The sequence below is a fragment of the Chionomys nivalis genome, chromosome 6 (genome assembly GCF_950005125.1).
Source record: "Chionomys nivalis chromosome 6, mChiNiv1.1, whole genome shotgun sequence".
Lineage (NCBI taxonomy): Eukaryota > Metazoa > Chordata > Mammalia > Rodentia > Cricetidae > Chionomys > Chionomys nivalis.
Window position 1 is genome coordinate 40,721,775 of NC_080091.1, and position 14,326 is coordinate 40,736,100.

General features: G+C 56.6%; 1 protein-coding gene across 1 annotated transcript in view; it reads left to right on the forward strand.

Annotated features, from left to right (window-relative positions):
* Dok7 (docking protein 7) overlaps window positions 1-14,326 on the forward strand; it is a 32,735-nt gene that overhangs the window by 14,179 nt on the left and 4,230 nt on the right. Inside the window, exons 5-7 of the mRNA XM_057771923.1 lie at window positions 5,421-5,540; window positions 8,053-8,172; window positions 9,875-10,599. Of these exons, the coding sequence (XP_057627906.1) occupies window positions 5,421-5,540; window positions 8,053-8,172; window positions 9,875-10,599 (965 nt within the window). The remainder of the gene's footprint in view (window positions 1-5,420; window positions 5,541-8,052; window positions 8,173-9,874; window positions 10,600-14,326) is intronic.

Here is a 14,326-nt window from a genome sequence, read left to right on the forward strand (position 1 = left end):
GCGGGGTGGCTGCTGCGGGGTGGCTGCAGCGGGGTGGCTGCTGCGGGGTGGCTGCAGCGGGGTGGCTGCAGCGGGGTGGCTGCAGCGGGGTGGCTGGCGGTTTCCAGGAGTGCCATCTGCATGGCGACTGTGGAAGAGGCAGGACCTCTTGCTGAGGTGGGAGCAGCAGGATCAGGGCTGGGATGAGGACCTTTGGCTCTGCGGAGCCCAATGCCTTCGTAATGCTTTGTTCACGGGCAGCAGGGTAGTGATGCAGGCATCCCAGACAGGAGGCCTCTGGAACAAAGGCCCTTGGACTCAGTGGTGGAGTGACATTCAAGAGGAGTGGCCATTTATAGGGACTTTTCTGTGGCCTCCAGAGAAGATCCTGTATTCAGTGACTGGTACTGAGTCAGGCCCCTGGGGCTGACTGTCACGATTCTTTAGACCCGTGGTCATGTCTCTACAGTTCTGCTGACCTGGGTTTGAGTGGACTCTCCCTTTATCATATCGTGACATCGGCATACAGAGTGAGTCCAGGCCCCATCAGTGTGGTATCTGCTATCACACAAGGTCCAGGCTGGCCATGGTGGGCTTCCGAGAGCTGCCCTACAGGACCCTGAGAGGGACACGTCTAGGTGCTCAGATGTTCCCCAGCTCATGGGGCCCCACCCATGGGGCTTCCACCCTATCTCAGTTTTGAGGAAGAGGAGACTGAGGCATAGGCTGCCGTGGGTACTCATGACCGTGTGGAGGCAGTGGCAGAAATGACCCAGTTCATGTTTGTGTGTGCAGCTGTTCCTGGGGAAGGGTGGGGCTGGCTGCTTACCCCAGGCCTCCATCCGCCACGTGCCAGCCCTTCTTCCTCTTGAGGAACAAAAGGCCTTCTTGGGCAGAGTGGGCACCAAGCTGGGAGCCAGGGAGCAGGACCAGCTGCTAGGTAATCCAGACACTGCCAGCTGTCAGCGGCCACCAGCTGCTTCCTCTGGGGGCTAATTTGCTGCAAGCTGTCAGAGAGGAGAGGCACGGTGTCCTCTGACCTTTGAGACAGGCCATGTGACCTCCTGGGGTACAAGGAGATTTCGTGTCTCAGCCCAGGCTGCTGTGTGGGAGAATTAGGTTCCTAGACAGAAACATCACTCTTTGGGGATGCCAGTGGTGGTGTGTGACTGACTGTCATTCTTCAGAACACTTGGGATGGAGCCCAGTGCCCTGACTTCCTCATCTGGACAGGAAAGCCCATGTCAACCCCACCTTGTAACTCCCTCTTGAGGTGGCCCTATGCACCTACAGTGTACCTGAACTTGGGCTTTGGGGTCTCCCTTCCTGAGGTCTGGAAGTGACCCCGCCCCATGCCCAGCCTGAGCCTGGCTGCTCACTCTCCTCCTGAGGACCAGGACCTCAGCTTGGTCTTTAAGAAACAGAAGAGTGAGGGCCTATCAGGACCCTGGTGTAGGCTGCCTAGGTGAGCAGGAACCCCCAAGGCTTGAGGCGGGTGCGAGAGAGTGGAAGCAGGCAGAGGAGGGAAGGGATGACTGCATCCAGGCCTGCAGAATGTTCCACGGGTCAGTGAAGGTGCCACCAAGGGTGCCCAGTGACAAGCGACAGGGTCTTTAGCTGATGGCCCTCACTCTGCTCAGGAAGATGCTGGTCCCCTCTGGGCCAACCCTGGGACATTTTGAAGTGTGAATATCTAGAGGTCATTGTCACAGTGGTATCAAGGACATTCTCCACTAGAGCAAAAGCTGGTACACCCCAAGAATGTAGCACAATTAATAAAAAACCCAGAGACCAAAATTGAGGTTCAACCTGAAGGTCAGAAAAGCAAAACAGCCAGCCACTGGCTCTTACCTCTACCTCAGTCTGAAATAGTGATCCTGCCTCCAGGAATCTCAGAATGAGGCTGTGTCTGAGAGCTGTCTCCTCCCATATTATATTCCTCTCTAGGGCTGGAATTAAAGGCATACACCACCTGGTTTCTGTGGCAAACTGGTGTGGCTACTGGGATTAAAGGTGTGTGTCACCACTGCCTGGTCTGTAGACTGACCAGTGGAGCTGTTTTACTCTCTGCTCTTCAGGCAAGCTTTATTTATTAAAATACAAACAAGATATCACTACACAGGAGCTCTTGGTTCTTCATCTTCGGGTCCTTGTATTACCCATTGCCGTGTAGTAAACACCCTGAGTGTCGTGTCTGTTCTGCTGTTTAGTTCTGGGCCAGAATTCAGAGCAGGGCTCAGTGAGATGGCTCATCTCTGTCCCACGAGACAGAATGGGTCACTCGAACCATGAAAGACAGATGGTGCAGGTCCTGGGCTTGGTAGGGAGGCCACAGTTCCTCTTGGGACCTCCTTTTCTAGCAAAATAGCTGGGCTTTTCTGTGTGGTGGATGGTTCCAAGAGGGCACAAATGGGTGGTGCTCGGCTCCCTCAGGGGCCTCGTCCCAGAACTGAAGAATAGAGCGTTACCTTGGTTACTTTATACTATTTAGAGGGGTCTCAGGCTGGCCCTGGGGCAGTAAGAGAAGGGGACCTAACCTTCTGGGTGGGCAGTCGGCTGGACAGGGAACCTGGGCTCCAGCCTTTCTTAGAACATACAACCCAATTAGCAACACAGAGGCATCTTTTTACACTTACCTCGGGCAGCAGGTCCTGGGAGGTATCAGGGCCACTGTCACACAGTGTTTGGTCTGGGGTCTAGTACAGCAGGTCCTGGGAGGTCACAGGGCCACTGTCACACGGTGTTTGGTCTGGGGTCTAGTGCAGCGGACATGTAAAGGGTCGTGAGACAGAGTAAGCATCACAAGGTCTGAATCAGACGGAAAAGCATCTCAGGATTCAGGATGAACATCTGGCTTCCTTAGGTAGGGGTAAGGGTCGGGGTTTGGCACGACTTAATAAAAGGTGCTATCTTAAAGGACGTTGTTACAGCCTAAGGAGTATGGTTGGGCATCTCCCATGTGGAGGCATGCTAGGTGGAGCAGGCATGTTTAGGGAGCCCTGGGTGACTCAGATCCTTTGACAGGTAAGGAGGGCAGAGGGGACAGGGTCAGAGATAGAAATGTATTCCAAGGAAGCCTCATCCCTGAACTCTGAGATCCCAGGTTAATAGTTCCTTGAAGATAGGTGTCCTTCAGAGCTATAGATGGGGTGGCTAGTAGGGATGCCACATGGGCATTTGGGGCCCAGGTTGGTAGCTGCTGGGCTCTTGGGCCTTGTCTGGCTGATCGCATCTCCTGGGCAGCATGATACTCCGCAGACGCCGCCGTGGTGGAATGCAGGGCCGGCTCCACTCCCTTCGGTAATGTGGTTTTTTATAGTCGGGGGACTGATTGTCCTGCAGTTTCTGCCAGCTGCCTGTAAGCTCAGGATTAGAGGCCTGGCCTTCCATGAGAGCTGGGGCCAGGCTGACTGAGCCCTACAGTGGGTGGGGTGGTAGATGGGGACAGGGAGCAAGCACGGGATGCTTTGTGTGAGCTGGCCAGCAGATGGGAGCCAGGCTGATGAGCATACTTTGCTTAACCAAGGCCCAGCGGAGTTCTTGGCTTGTAGAGTCCGTCTACCAGATCCACCAGGGCCTTTCGGAGCCAGTAAGCCTCTGGGGGTGGCCTCCTGGGTAGCTTCAGGGTAGCTGTCCACTCCTGCTCCATGTCCCACTTTTTCTTTTGGTCCCCAGCTTCCCAGTGTAGAACCAGTCCTATGGTGCTGGGCAATGTCCCAGCGGCCTCTGCCCTAGGCTTGAGTCCATCTCTTGCCTGGGATCATATACGTTCTTGCCTGCTATGGGCTCTATTCCCCTACTCCAAAACAAGAATGACATTGCTATACCACGTGGTCTAAGACAATATGAAGCTTCAGCAATCACAGGTGCTGTCATTGCCTGTGCGCCCTGGGGTGGGCATGCAGGGGTGAGCAGCAGTCACAGGTGCTGTCATTGCCTGTGCACCCTGGGGTGGCCATGCAGGGGTGAGCAGCAGTCACAGGTGCTGTCATTGCCTGTACGCCCTGGGGCGACCATTTCCATGTGTCTTAGTACTGGTTGAGTCCCTGGAATCCACAGCTTCATGTTCAGCAAAGAAGTGTGACCTAGAAGCAGAAATTTTAGCGAGGGGACTTCTCAGATCTTACCTCTTTCGCCAGTCCTGGGGCTGTCCCTGCCTTCTGTCCCTGAGAATTGTGCATGGACCCTGCCTGCCTTTCTTTGGGCAACGGGCAGAAGTCCGGAGTAGAGAGAGATTCTTGTGTGGTGACATACCCAGTGTCCAGTCCCATGGCCTTGGCTCAGCAGGTGGGTGCAGCCAGCCTGGCTGCTCTCTCATTCACTCGGCCAGGGAGGGATTTCATTCACCCTTGGTGGAGGCACAGCCCAGCAGGAGGGCCGGCCTGGTGCCTGATGGCAGATGGCCTCGGGGTGCCCTCCCTGCTGACTCATTGCTCTGGGCTCCTCTGGGCACAGAGGCTCTGAGCACCTATGTGGTCCCTCTGCCCAAGTGACCCTGCACTGATTGCACACCATTCCTTCCTTCTCCTGAGTGGGCAGGAGGGGCAGAGTCAGCCCTGGGACACAGGCACGACCTCAGGGCTTTGTCTTTACCCTTTGACCTCCGAGCAAGGGAGAGGTCACTCTTAGTGTGTGTGGGGACACTGTACTGGTCAGAGTGACAGCTGATCACTTGTGGTGTGGGCACACCACACTGCACCAGAGTGGGACAAACATCTGCAGGTGACTTGACACAGCCCTGGGTGAGGGTTTTGGCCACACTGAGAGACCCAAGGAAACCTCCCAGAAGTGCCTCCCTTGTCATTAGCACAGGCTGGGGAAGAGCCTCGGGAAGCCTGGAGGGAGCCTGGAGGGCAGAGGGTGGCCTGGCCTACGTGTCTCCCCACAGGAGGTGCGTGCAGTGGGTTGCTGAACATCCTTTAAGGAGAGTAGTCTTGGACAGAACAGTCAGGACAGGTTGCCTTCATAAGATGTGGGCCTGCTGTTCTCAGGCCACACAATGCTGTCTGGAAACCCAGACAATCAGCAATCACAGGTGCTGTCATTGCCTGTGCGCCCTGGGGCAGCCATGCAGGGGTGAGCAGCAGTCACAGGTGCTGTCATTGCCTGTGCACCCTGGGGTGGCCATGCAGGGGTGAGCAGATTCCAGATGTTTCAAGCTGGCGTTTTGGCATGGGTTTCCCTGTCAGTTCCTAGGCCTTGCTAAAGAGACAGCACTCAACTCAGTACCCTCAGGACACATTTATGGGCTCTCTAGGCCGCAGAAGAGGCGTGTGGGGTCTGGGGCCCTGGGAGTGTGGTTTCGTGAAGGTATAAAGTCACTTGGATTTGAGCTGGAGATTGCTCAGGTTTCTTGCACCCCAACCCCAGACCAGCTCTGGGTGTCTCCCCAACCCCTGCTGGGGCTGGCTGACCCATGTCTCTCTGTCCTTCTTCTGCAGGGGCTGGAGTCTTCTTCTTGTCCTCAGCTGAGGGAGAGCAGATCAGCTTTCTGTTTGACTGCATTGTCCGAGGCATCTCCCCGACCAAAGGCCCGTTTGGGCTTCGGCCAGTTCTCCCAGGTGTGTGCAGGAATGTGGCAGGGGAGGTGCCCTTGGGTGGTCTGGGGACTGGTTATCTGCTTCATCAGTCTAGTGATATGGCCTTCCCTCTCCCATCCAGAACTAAGAACCCTAGAGTCCACTGGCCTAGGACAGTAGCCCTCTAGGCTCCGTGCAGCCTGGGGTCCCTAAGGGGGTCGACTTCTCCTGCAATTGCCCTTCCTTCATGGCCATGGACCATTGGAACACCAGGGCTTGTGGCCTTCTGGTTGACCCAGGCGAGCCACAATTGCTGAGGCTGAACAGCAAGTGGCCCAAGACCCTGGAGATGGAGCAGAGGCAACCTGGCTCCAGGTCACTGACCTGTGGACAGTTGATATTTCTCTGATGGGGTCAGGACCATGCTGTCTGAGCCAAATGCTCGGAGCCACTCTGTGAGATTATCTGGTATTGTGGGGGTTTCAAGATGTATTTAGGGTAGGCCCCACTCAAGCGTGCCTCTGATTTAACCTCTAATCCCCAAAGTGGCTGAGGGCACCTTGGACCCATCTTGCGAGGGTAGAGAACACAGTTTTAAATGCTGAGCCAAACTCATGGGCACCAGGCCCTCCTAATCTGCTGCCCCCTGCACCCCAGTAGCCAGTGAAAGAGCTGCTGGGGAGCCTGGAGCCGTCCCTGTGGTCTGGGCCCTCCTGCAGTGCCCCCTGCTGGTGTTTCTCTGCCTTGCAGTTGCAGATGTACAGTGTGGAGGGGGAATGACAGTGGGCCACCTGGGTGTGGGGGGATTATGTTTCCCCCCCAGAGACACACATCTCTAGAGGTTCCTTGGAGCATATGCACCCCCAGACTCATACTGGTGTATGTGCCGCTGTTGGTGTGCCCAGAAACAGGACCTGGGCTTAGGGGTATCCACTCTCCTGCTTGTTTTCAGTGATTCTGGTGAAGGGAGTACTGGACACAGCACTGGGCAGAGGATGACATAGGAGGCTCCCCTTGGAAATGAGTTGTGCCCCAACCCAGGCAGGGAGTGGGCTGTCCCCAGATAGAAATGGGCTGGTGGGGTACCCTGACCTGTTCCACAACTGTCTTAATCAGGTCATCTGGGTGTGCTCAGACAATGCCACTGCTAGGGCTTGGGTCTGCAAGCACTGTATCCTAGGTGTCCTGCTCAGGTATATGGGGCCTTGGGTCGCCCCGGCATGGCAACTGTGTGGATCAGAGTCAGCATCCAGCTAGGGCAATTGTGGAGTCCTACAGCATTGACCCATGTGGGGAGGGCTTATGGGAGGACAAGGACCCTGTGGATGGCATGCCATTAAAGTCCCACAGCCCTGAGGGACCCCGAGAATGCACACTTGAGCAGTGCCCCACTCTCTAGGTTTGCGGATATGCTATTGTGTGGGTTCTCACCAGGGTCAGACCCACTGAGGCCTCAGTCCTCCACATGAAGACCTGAACCCAAAGCGGGCAGGAGGGAAGAGGAAGATAGAGGATTCTGGGAACTCCTGCTCTGAGGATAGCATTCATGGTGCTTTTGTGGCCCTTTCTAATTGGGGGACGCCATTGCTGGGGAAGCCCATGGCAACAAGGTGCCGATCATAGACCCCCCCCCCCGGGCTCTCTGGGGCTCACTGTGCTCTAAAGTATTTCTGAGGGAAGGAGGGAGGGTACTGCAAGCTAGAATGGGGTGGCCAGAGGAGCAGGTTCCCCACTGCTGCCAGCCTGGCTACCTCTCAGCCAAATGTTGACATTGTCAAGGCCTTCAGATAGGCAGTGTGGATATGGGCAAGGAGGACCTTGCATGAGCATCCCAGCAAAGACAGGAGAGGAGAGTGCCTGGGGAGCACAGGGTGGCAACCTTCCTGCTCTGTCACCTATAACGATATGGCTCAGAAGTAGAAGATGGTGAGGGGCCAGGAAAAGATCCCACCCAACCATAACAGGTCCATGGAGGCATTTTATTCAGACCAAAATGGAGCTCTGAGAAGTGGGCGTGATGAGCTAAGGCTGGGCAGACCTCTCTAGATGAGAGGAGGTGTGGTCCTGAGGAGGTCCCATTATCAGCAAGGAGAGGCTCATACCTGGGGAGGGTGGGGATTGTCTCAGGGACGGGGACCCAGGCTGGGCAGTTGTGTGCCTATCCTTAGGGGACAAGGACCTGAGCTGGGGGTTATACACAGACAGGCACCTATGCTGGACAGATAGGGGACCAACTTCAGGGCCAGAGACTGAAGCTGAGAAGTTCAGGGGTATATCCACAAGGACAAGAACTTGGACTAGATAGATGGGGGCTTGTTCACAGAGAGAGACCTCAGCTGGGCATCTAGGGGGTCTAAGTAGCCTGTGTTTGATGCCCAGCAGCCGGGCCAAGGCACAGGGCAGGGCTAGGCCTCCTAGAGGCTAGTTCAGGATGCCTTAGTTCTGAAGGTTCTAGACTTGCCAGGTGTCCTGGTGGTGTAGGGATGGGGTGCAGGGAGTGAAGGGGTGGAGTGCAGGGGTGATTGTCGCCTCATTGGTCCTTTTTTCTGCACAGACCCAAGCCCTGGGGGGCCCTCAGCCTCAGAGGAGCGTGTTGCCCAGGAAGCACTGGAAGCCCTGCAGCTGGAGAAGCGACTTAGCCTGCTTTCACACTCTGGCCAGCCAGGCAGTGGAGGTAGAGTCAGTGGTTGGTTCTATCTGCAGGGACCTCTAAGTACTTGCCTCCCCACTCCGCTTCAGCTCGGGCAGCGGTTTGTCTGCATGGAGTCTCCTTGTGTACACACTCACGACCCTTCTGCCCTGTGCAGGTAGCTGCCGTCCATCTCAGGCATCCTTCTCCCTCTTGTTCAGTCATTCTTCACCCACCCACCCACCCACCCATCTGTCCACCCGCCCACCCACCCGTCCGTCCGTCCGCCCGCCCGCCCGCCCGCCTGCCCGTCCGTCCACCCACCCATCCACCCCATCCATCCATTTACCCACCCATCCATCCACCCACCCACCCACCCGTCCATCCACCCACCCACCCATCCATCCATCCATCCATCCATCCATCCATCCATCCATCCATCCATCCATCCATCCATCCATTTACCCACCCATCCATCCATCCACCCACCCATCCATCCATCCACCCACCCATCCATCCAGTCATCTTTCCTCCTGCTCATTCATTCCTTTGTCACCCATCCATTTAGCCACTCATTGCTCCCCTTCCTACTCACCTTTCTTCTTTCTCTTACTCATTCATTTATTCTCCCCTCATCCACTCACTATCCTATAAACTTACCGAATGCCAGCTGCAGCTGTGATGGGAAGTGTGACCTGACTTTGAATCCCTTCCCACCCACTAGCTGTGTGGCCTGGGCAAGGCCCAAGTCTTCTACAATTTAGCTTTCTTGTCTGTTTTCTGACAAAATGCTCTGGGGCCACCTGAGCTGGCTTTCTGGAGCGGATGGTCCTCTGTAGCTACTGTCAATGGTAACACTGGTGGACGAACCTGGAAGCCTGGCAAGGAAACCTTGGCAGGTGGGTTTTACCAGGTCTTCCTAGGCTGGAGAAATACTGTCTGGTGCCTCTCACCGTTCCTAGAGGTCCACAGCGGGACAGTGGCCCTCTCCCCTCCCAGTCCTTCCCTCTAGAAGCAGGGACTCTCAAGGTTGCAATAAGCTGTCTTATCTCCTTGGGGAGTTCACTGGTGTCTGCTCAGGGAGCCCTGCAAGCTAAGCCAGGCAAGCTGAGAGGAGAAGCAGAGATGGAGTGAGCTTTTTCCATGCACACAGTGAGGCAAGGCAGAGCCCAGGCAGGATGGGATGGATGGGCGGTGGACAAGATTTGATCCCAGGCGTGCTCTTGTCCTTAGAAGCTCACAGTCCCATGAGGGGAGGATGCAGTGATGGAGTCAGAGGAAGGGACAGGCTGGATGGGGCAGCCTGGTGTGAGCACACCCAGGATGCTGAAGGGGGATAGGTTGCCCCAGGTCTCGGCTGGGCTAGAAGTTGGCCAGGGTAGTAGTCCGAAGAGTTGGACCAGGAGAGGAGGAAGGATCTCAGGATCTGGGTCATAGATACACAGCGTAGAAGGGCTGGAGGCAGGTGCCTGCCTGGGGGGGGAGGGGGAAGGGGACTGTATAGGTGAGGGTGGAGTCCAGGTAGAGAGACTCAGACCAGACTGATGAAGTGCCTGGGGGGGAGGGGGAAGCATAAGGGCTCTAAAAAGACTGCTACTGAGATGAGGAAGAGGCTGCCTTGCAGGTCCTGACCTGCTGCTCCAGCGTTCAGGTTTGGGCTGGGGAGAAGCGGACTGTCATAGCATACTCACTGACCACACCTCCTGCTTGGACCCCCCCAGCAGCCTCACTTTCTGCTTTGTCCCAGGGGATGATCGAAGCCTATCCAGTTCCTCCTCCGAGGCCAGCCACTCAGACGTCAGTGCCAGCAGCCGGCTCACTGCATGGCCAGAACAGTCCTCATCCTCAGCCAGCACATCACAGGAAGGGCCAGGGCTGGTGGCTGCCCAGGGTCCAGGAGAAGCCATGCTGGGCGCCTCAAGGCCACCCCTCAAACCTCTGCGGCCTCGACAGTTACAGGAGGTTGGCCGCCAGAGTTCCTCTGACAGTGGCATCGCCACAGGAAGCCACTCCTCCTATTCTGGCAGCTTCTCATCCTATGCTGGCAGCAGCCTGGACGTGTGGCGGGCTGGAGAGGAGTTTGGTTCTCTACTTAGCCTGCCTTCTGGAGCCAGTGCACCCGAGCCCAAACTGTGCGCCTGCCCACCTGGGGTGGCCGAATACCAGGTGCCCACCTCGTTACGACATCACTATGACACGCCTCGAAGCCTGCGCCAGGCCCCCAGAGACCCAAGCCCAGCCTCTCAAGGCAGCTCTGACCACAGTTCGGCCACGGACTTGGGTGGTCAGCCACCCATGGGGTGTCCCTCCAGTTGCCTGGGAGCTCGACGACGGGGGCAGGCAACAGAAGGCCCAGGCAGTGAAGCCACGCTGCCCAGTCCATCCCCTGGCGAGCCCTGGGAAGCAGGCAGCCCCCATGCAGGGCCGCCTCCGGCTTTCTTTTTGTCATGTTCAGTCTGTGGCGGACTCAAGGTAAAGCCCCCTCCCTGAGAAAGCAGGCTGGCCACTGCTGCCAAGGGCTGGATATGGCCCCTCCAGACAGGAGAGGAGGGGCTCTAGCCTCTTTGCAGAGGGGATGCTCTGTGCTGTTGTAAGAAGCTGCCAGACCTGTAGCAAGGGCCTCAGGGGCAGGATGACAACCACAGGGCTGTCCTCCCCTAGGTGGGTGCTGTGAATGCCAGTGACGGAGGCTGGGTAGGTTGGGGTCAGGAGAGCCATTGATCCAACTTCTCCCTCTATCTTCTTACCTTGTGGATCACGTATGGGGGTGCTATGCCCATGAGCTCCTGTCATGTATTTCACTGCGGTGGGGGGGGGGGCAAAAGATCTCCATGGCTGGGGTCAGTTCTCAGTGACAGCGAGGCTTGGCCTGGTCCACTGTCTCTTCCTGGATAACCACCCTCTGTCATTCTTGGTCATTTCTGCAGTGTACAGACATAGTTCCTACCCCAAATCAAATCTGCTCCAACTGCTCTAGACTTCCTACTTCTGTGAGCCAGCAGCTCTGCGTATGCAGCCCACAGACTGGGCACGGTCTGTATACGAGCTGCTTAGCCTCCACAGACTGGGCACGTCTGTATGCGAGCTGCTTAGCCTCCACAGACTGGGCACGGTCTGTATGCGAGCTGCTTAGCCTCCACAGACTGGGCATGGTCTGTGTACGAGCTGCTTAACCTGCCACCTTGCAGCACCCACAGGTGGGGTCGGTGTCCCATCCCATGGGGAGGAAATTGACGCTCAAGAGGCTCCATGACTTGAGGGGTCTGTGACTTTGACCCCCCTCTGCACTTGAGTCTGTTCCCGGGCTCCCAGAGGGCTCTGAGAAGTAGGCTGCCAGAGTGTGCAGCACCACCAAGAGGTTGAGTGTTCCCCAGGTTCCCGAGGTCAGTTTGCGGAGAGTCTCTTGCAGAAGCTCCCAGCAGCGTTCCCCTGTGCCTTCTTGCTGGGACCAGGAAGCTGGTGGCCAGGACCAGGTGGAAGAAATCAGGGCTCCACTGACATTTGGGGGGGGCTCTGGCCCTACCCTCAGTTCACCCTGCCTCTGTTTGGGTGTCTCCCGCCCCAGGCTGTGTGTTCCCTTGCGCGGAGCAGAGGGGCTCTGCTTCCCCGTGTCAGAAGGTCGGTGTGGCTGTGCCCACCCTTTATGAGTCCCTCCATTGGCACCTGCAGTCCTGACCTGGCAGGCCAACTCACCTGTAAATGCCTCCATCTGTACCTGGCACCGTCGGCCAATCCATGTTGCTCTATTGCGTTTTTAAAATCTATTTGTAATACATTCTCAGACTGGAAATAAAATTGTCTTTTCTTACTGTCTTGCCTTGTTCCATTTGGCCAATCTTGCTCCCTAGGCCTAGGACTGAGGAAACTCCAGGGGCCTGGCCCTCAGCCTGAGGTCTGGGTGTCGTGGACATGGGAAAGAGGATGAGTGGCTTTGGATAGCCCTGGGGCTGGGGGCGTGGTGTGTGTGTGTCTGTGTGCGCACACGTGTGTGCGTGCGTGTGTGTGTCTGCGTGTGTGCACATGTGTCTGTGTGTGTGTGCGCGCGCGTGCGTGTGTGCGTGTGTGTATGTGCATGTCTGTGTGTGTCTGTGTGTCTGTACGTGTGTCTGTGTGTATGTGTGTGTGCGCGCGGGCGTGTGTGTGTGTGCGTGCGTGTGTGTGTCTGTGTGTGTGCACATGTGCCTGCGTGTATGTGTCTGTGTACATGTGTCTGTGTGTGTCTGTATGTGTGCGTGTGTCTGTGTGTATGTGTGCGTGTGTCTGTGTGTATGTGTGCGTGTGTCTGTGTGTGTCTGTGTGTGTGTGCGTGTGTGTATGTGCATGTGTCTGTGTGTGTATGTGTGTATGTCTGTGTGTGTCTGTGTGTATGTGCGTGTCTCTGGGTGTGTGTGTGTTTGTGTGTGTGTGTGGGGGGGAGCTTATTGTGTGTGTATCATGTGTGACTTGTGGAAACCACACTGAGGTGAGCCGTGGTCGTTCAGCCTCAGGCCCAGGGCTGCCCATGTGCTGTGCTGCGTTTTCATCTCCCCATGCCATGCCAGGCCTGCCCTGAGCTCAGACTCACCCGACCCCTAACCTGGCCACACCCATCTCGTTCCCTCTGTGCTAGAGAGAGCTCTAGGCAGCAGCACCCCCCTGCCTGCCTGTCTCCATCCTCACTGGCAGCCCTGCCAGAAATTGGGGAGCCTGGCTCCCTCAAGCTTCTGTGTAGGGAAGAGCAGGCTCTGTGGGCTTGGCCACAATCACCACCCACTGACTGGGTGACCCTGAAAGTCACTGCACCTCTCTGAGCCTCAGTTTCCTCCCCCGTTGATGGGTAACCGTCCTCACCTCATGGGCTGGCCCCGGGGTCTGATGAGATCCTACGTAAGCACTAGGGGAGACACGCATTCTTCCCGCAGAAGGACCAAGGAGTCAGGGAGATGGCCAGCCAGAGTGGTAGGCACTGCTCTGCTCCAACACCCTTGTTCTCTTACATAGCTCTCTCTGCTCCCGTGGGTCCTCCCTGCAGCAGGCAGAGGGATGCCCAGACGGGCAGCTCTGGTAAGGTTGAAGCCATGCTGTTGGAACCTGGATGTTCATCCTCTTCCTGAGGCAAACTGGCCTGGACCCTGAACCTGGGTGGGTGGGGGTTGGTCTGTGGGCACCGTGACACACTGAGAGAAGGGGAACATCAGGTGGAAAGTCTCCAGGGGAAGGTCATCCCAGCCTCTTCTCCTGTGCCAGTCCCCTCAAGCCACTAGAAGCCCTAGCAGTTGGCAAAGTTGTCAGTGATTAGGGCCCTATGTGGACCCAGGGTTCCCAGCCATGACTCCTCTTCGAGAGATGGGGTGGCTAATAGTATGGGGGCTTCACCTCAGGTCAGAGGCCTGCAGATGGGTAGTCACTGGTCCCACACAGCCCACCCAAGGGCCTAAGCTGATCATATGCTTTATTGTCCCATGTGGTCCACGCTTGCCTGGGGTCTCATGTTGACCCTGTAGCCATGCCCACCCCTGAGCAGATGCCCTTTGTGGAAGCTGTTGAGGATGTGGCCTCTTGCTTAGTGGCAAAGTACACCCTCAGAGACCTGCATATGGTTGGCTCTAGGGTGCCCAACTCTTGTTTGGGGGCTGCTTTATATCTGCTTGAGTCCCCAAGGCTGCACAGGGCTGTGTTACAAATGCTGATGCAGCCAGACCTGCATGGTCTACTTAGGGTGTTCCTGCCTGTACCCTGGGCATGTGACTGTCACTCTCAAGGCTGACCTGAACAGTGCTGGGTGTCATGTTCCCTTTTCTGCCCAGTCCCCGTGAGGCCCTACTACCACGTTGCTCCTTCAGAGTCGCTGGGATGGCGGGACTCTGTTTCTTGCTCAGGACCAGCCCTGTTACAACAGGTGCTGTGGATGTGTGGAGCCCTGGGCAGGTTCAGCCTCCACTCTTTTCCAGTTGGAGTGGGGAGGTCTGTGCATGAGACAGCAAATGTGCCTGGCTATGGCCTTCATCCTCCTCCACCTGCCCGCGCAGCTACCCTAAGCTGTTTCTGCTCACGTTCCATCTACTCTTTGGTTCAGCTCCGCCTGAAGCATAGGTCCAGGACTCATTCTGGGGTTGGGTGGCTGTTTGTCTCACCTGTGGGCTCCCAGGAGGGCTCTGTAATGTATGGGACAGCATGCCAGAGCCACAGAGTAGCACTGTGGCCACTATGGGCCATGTAG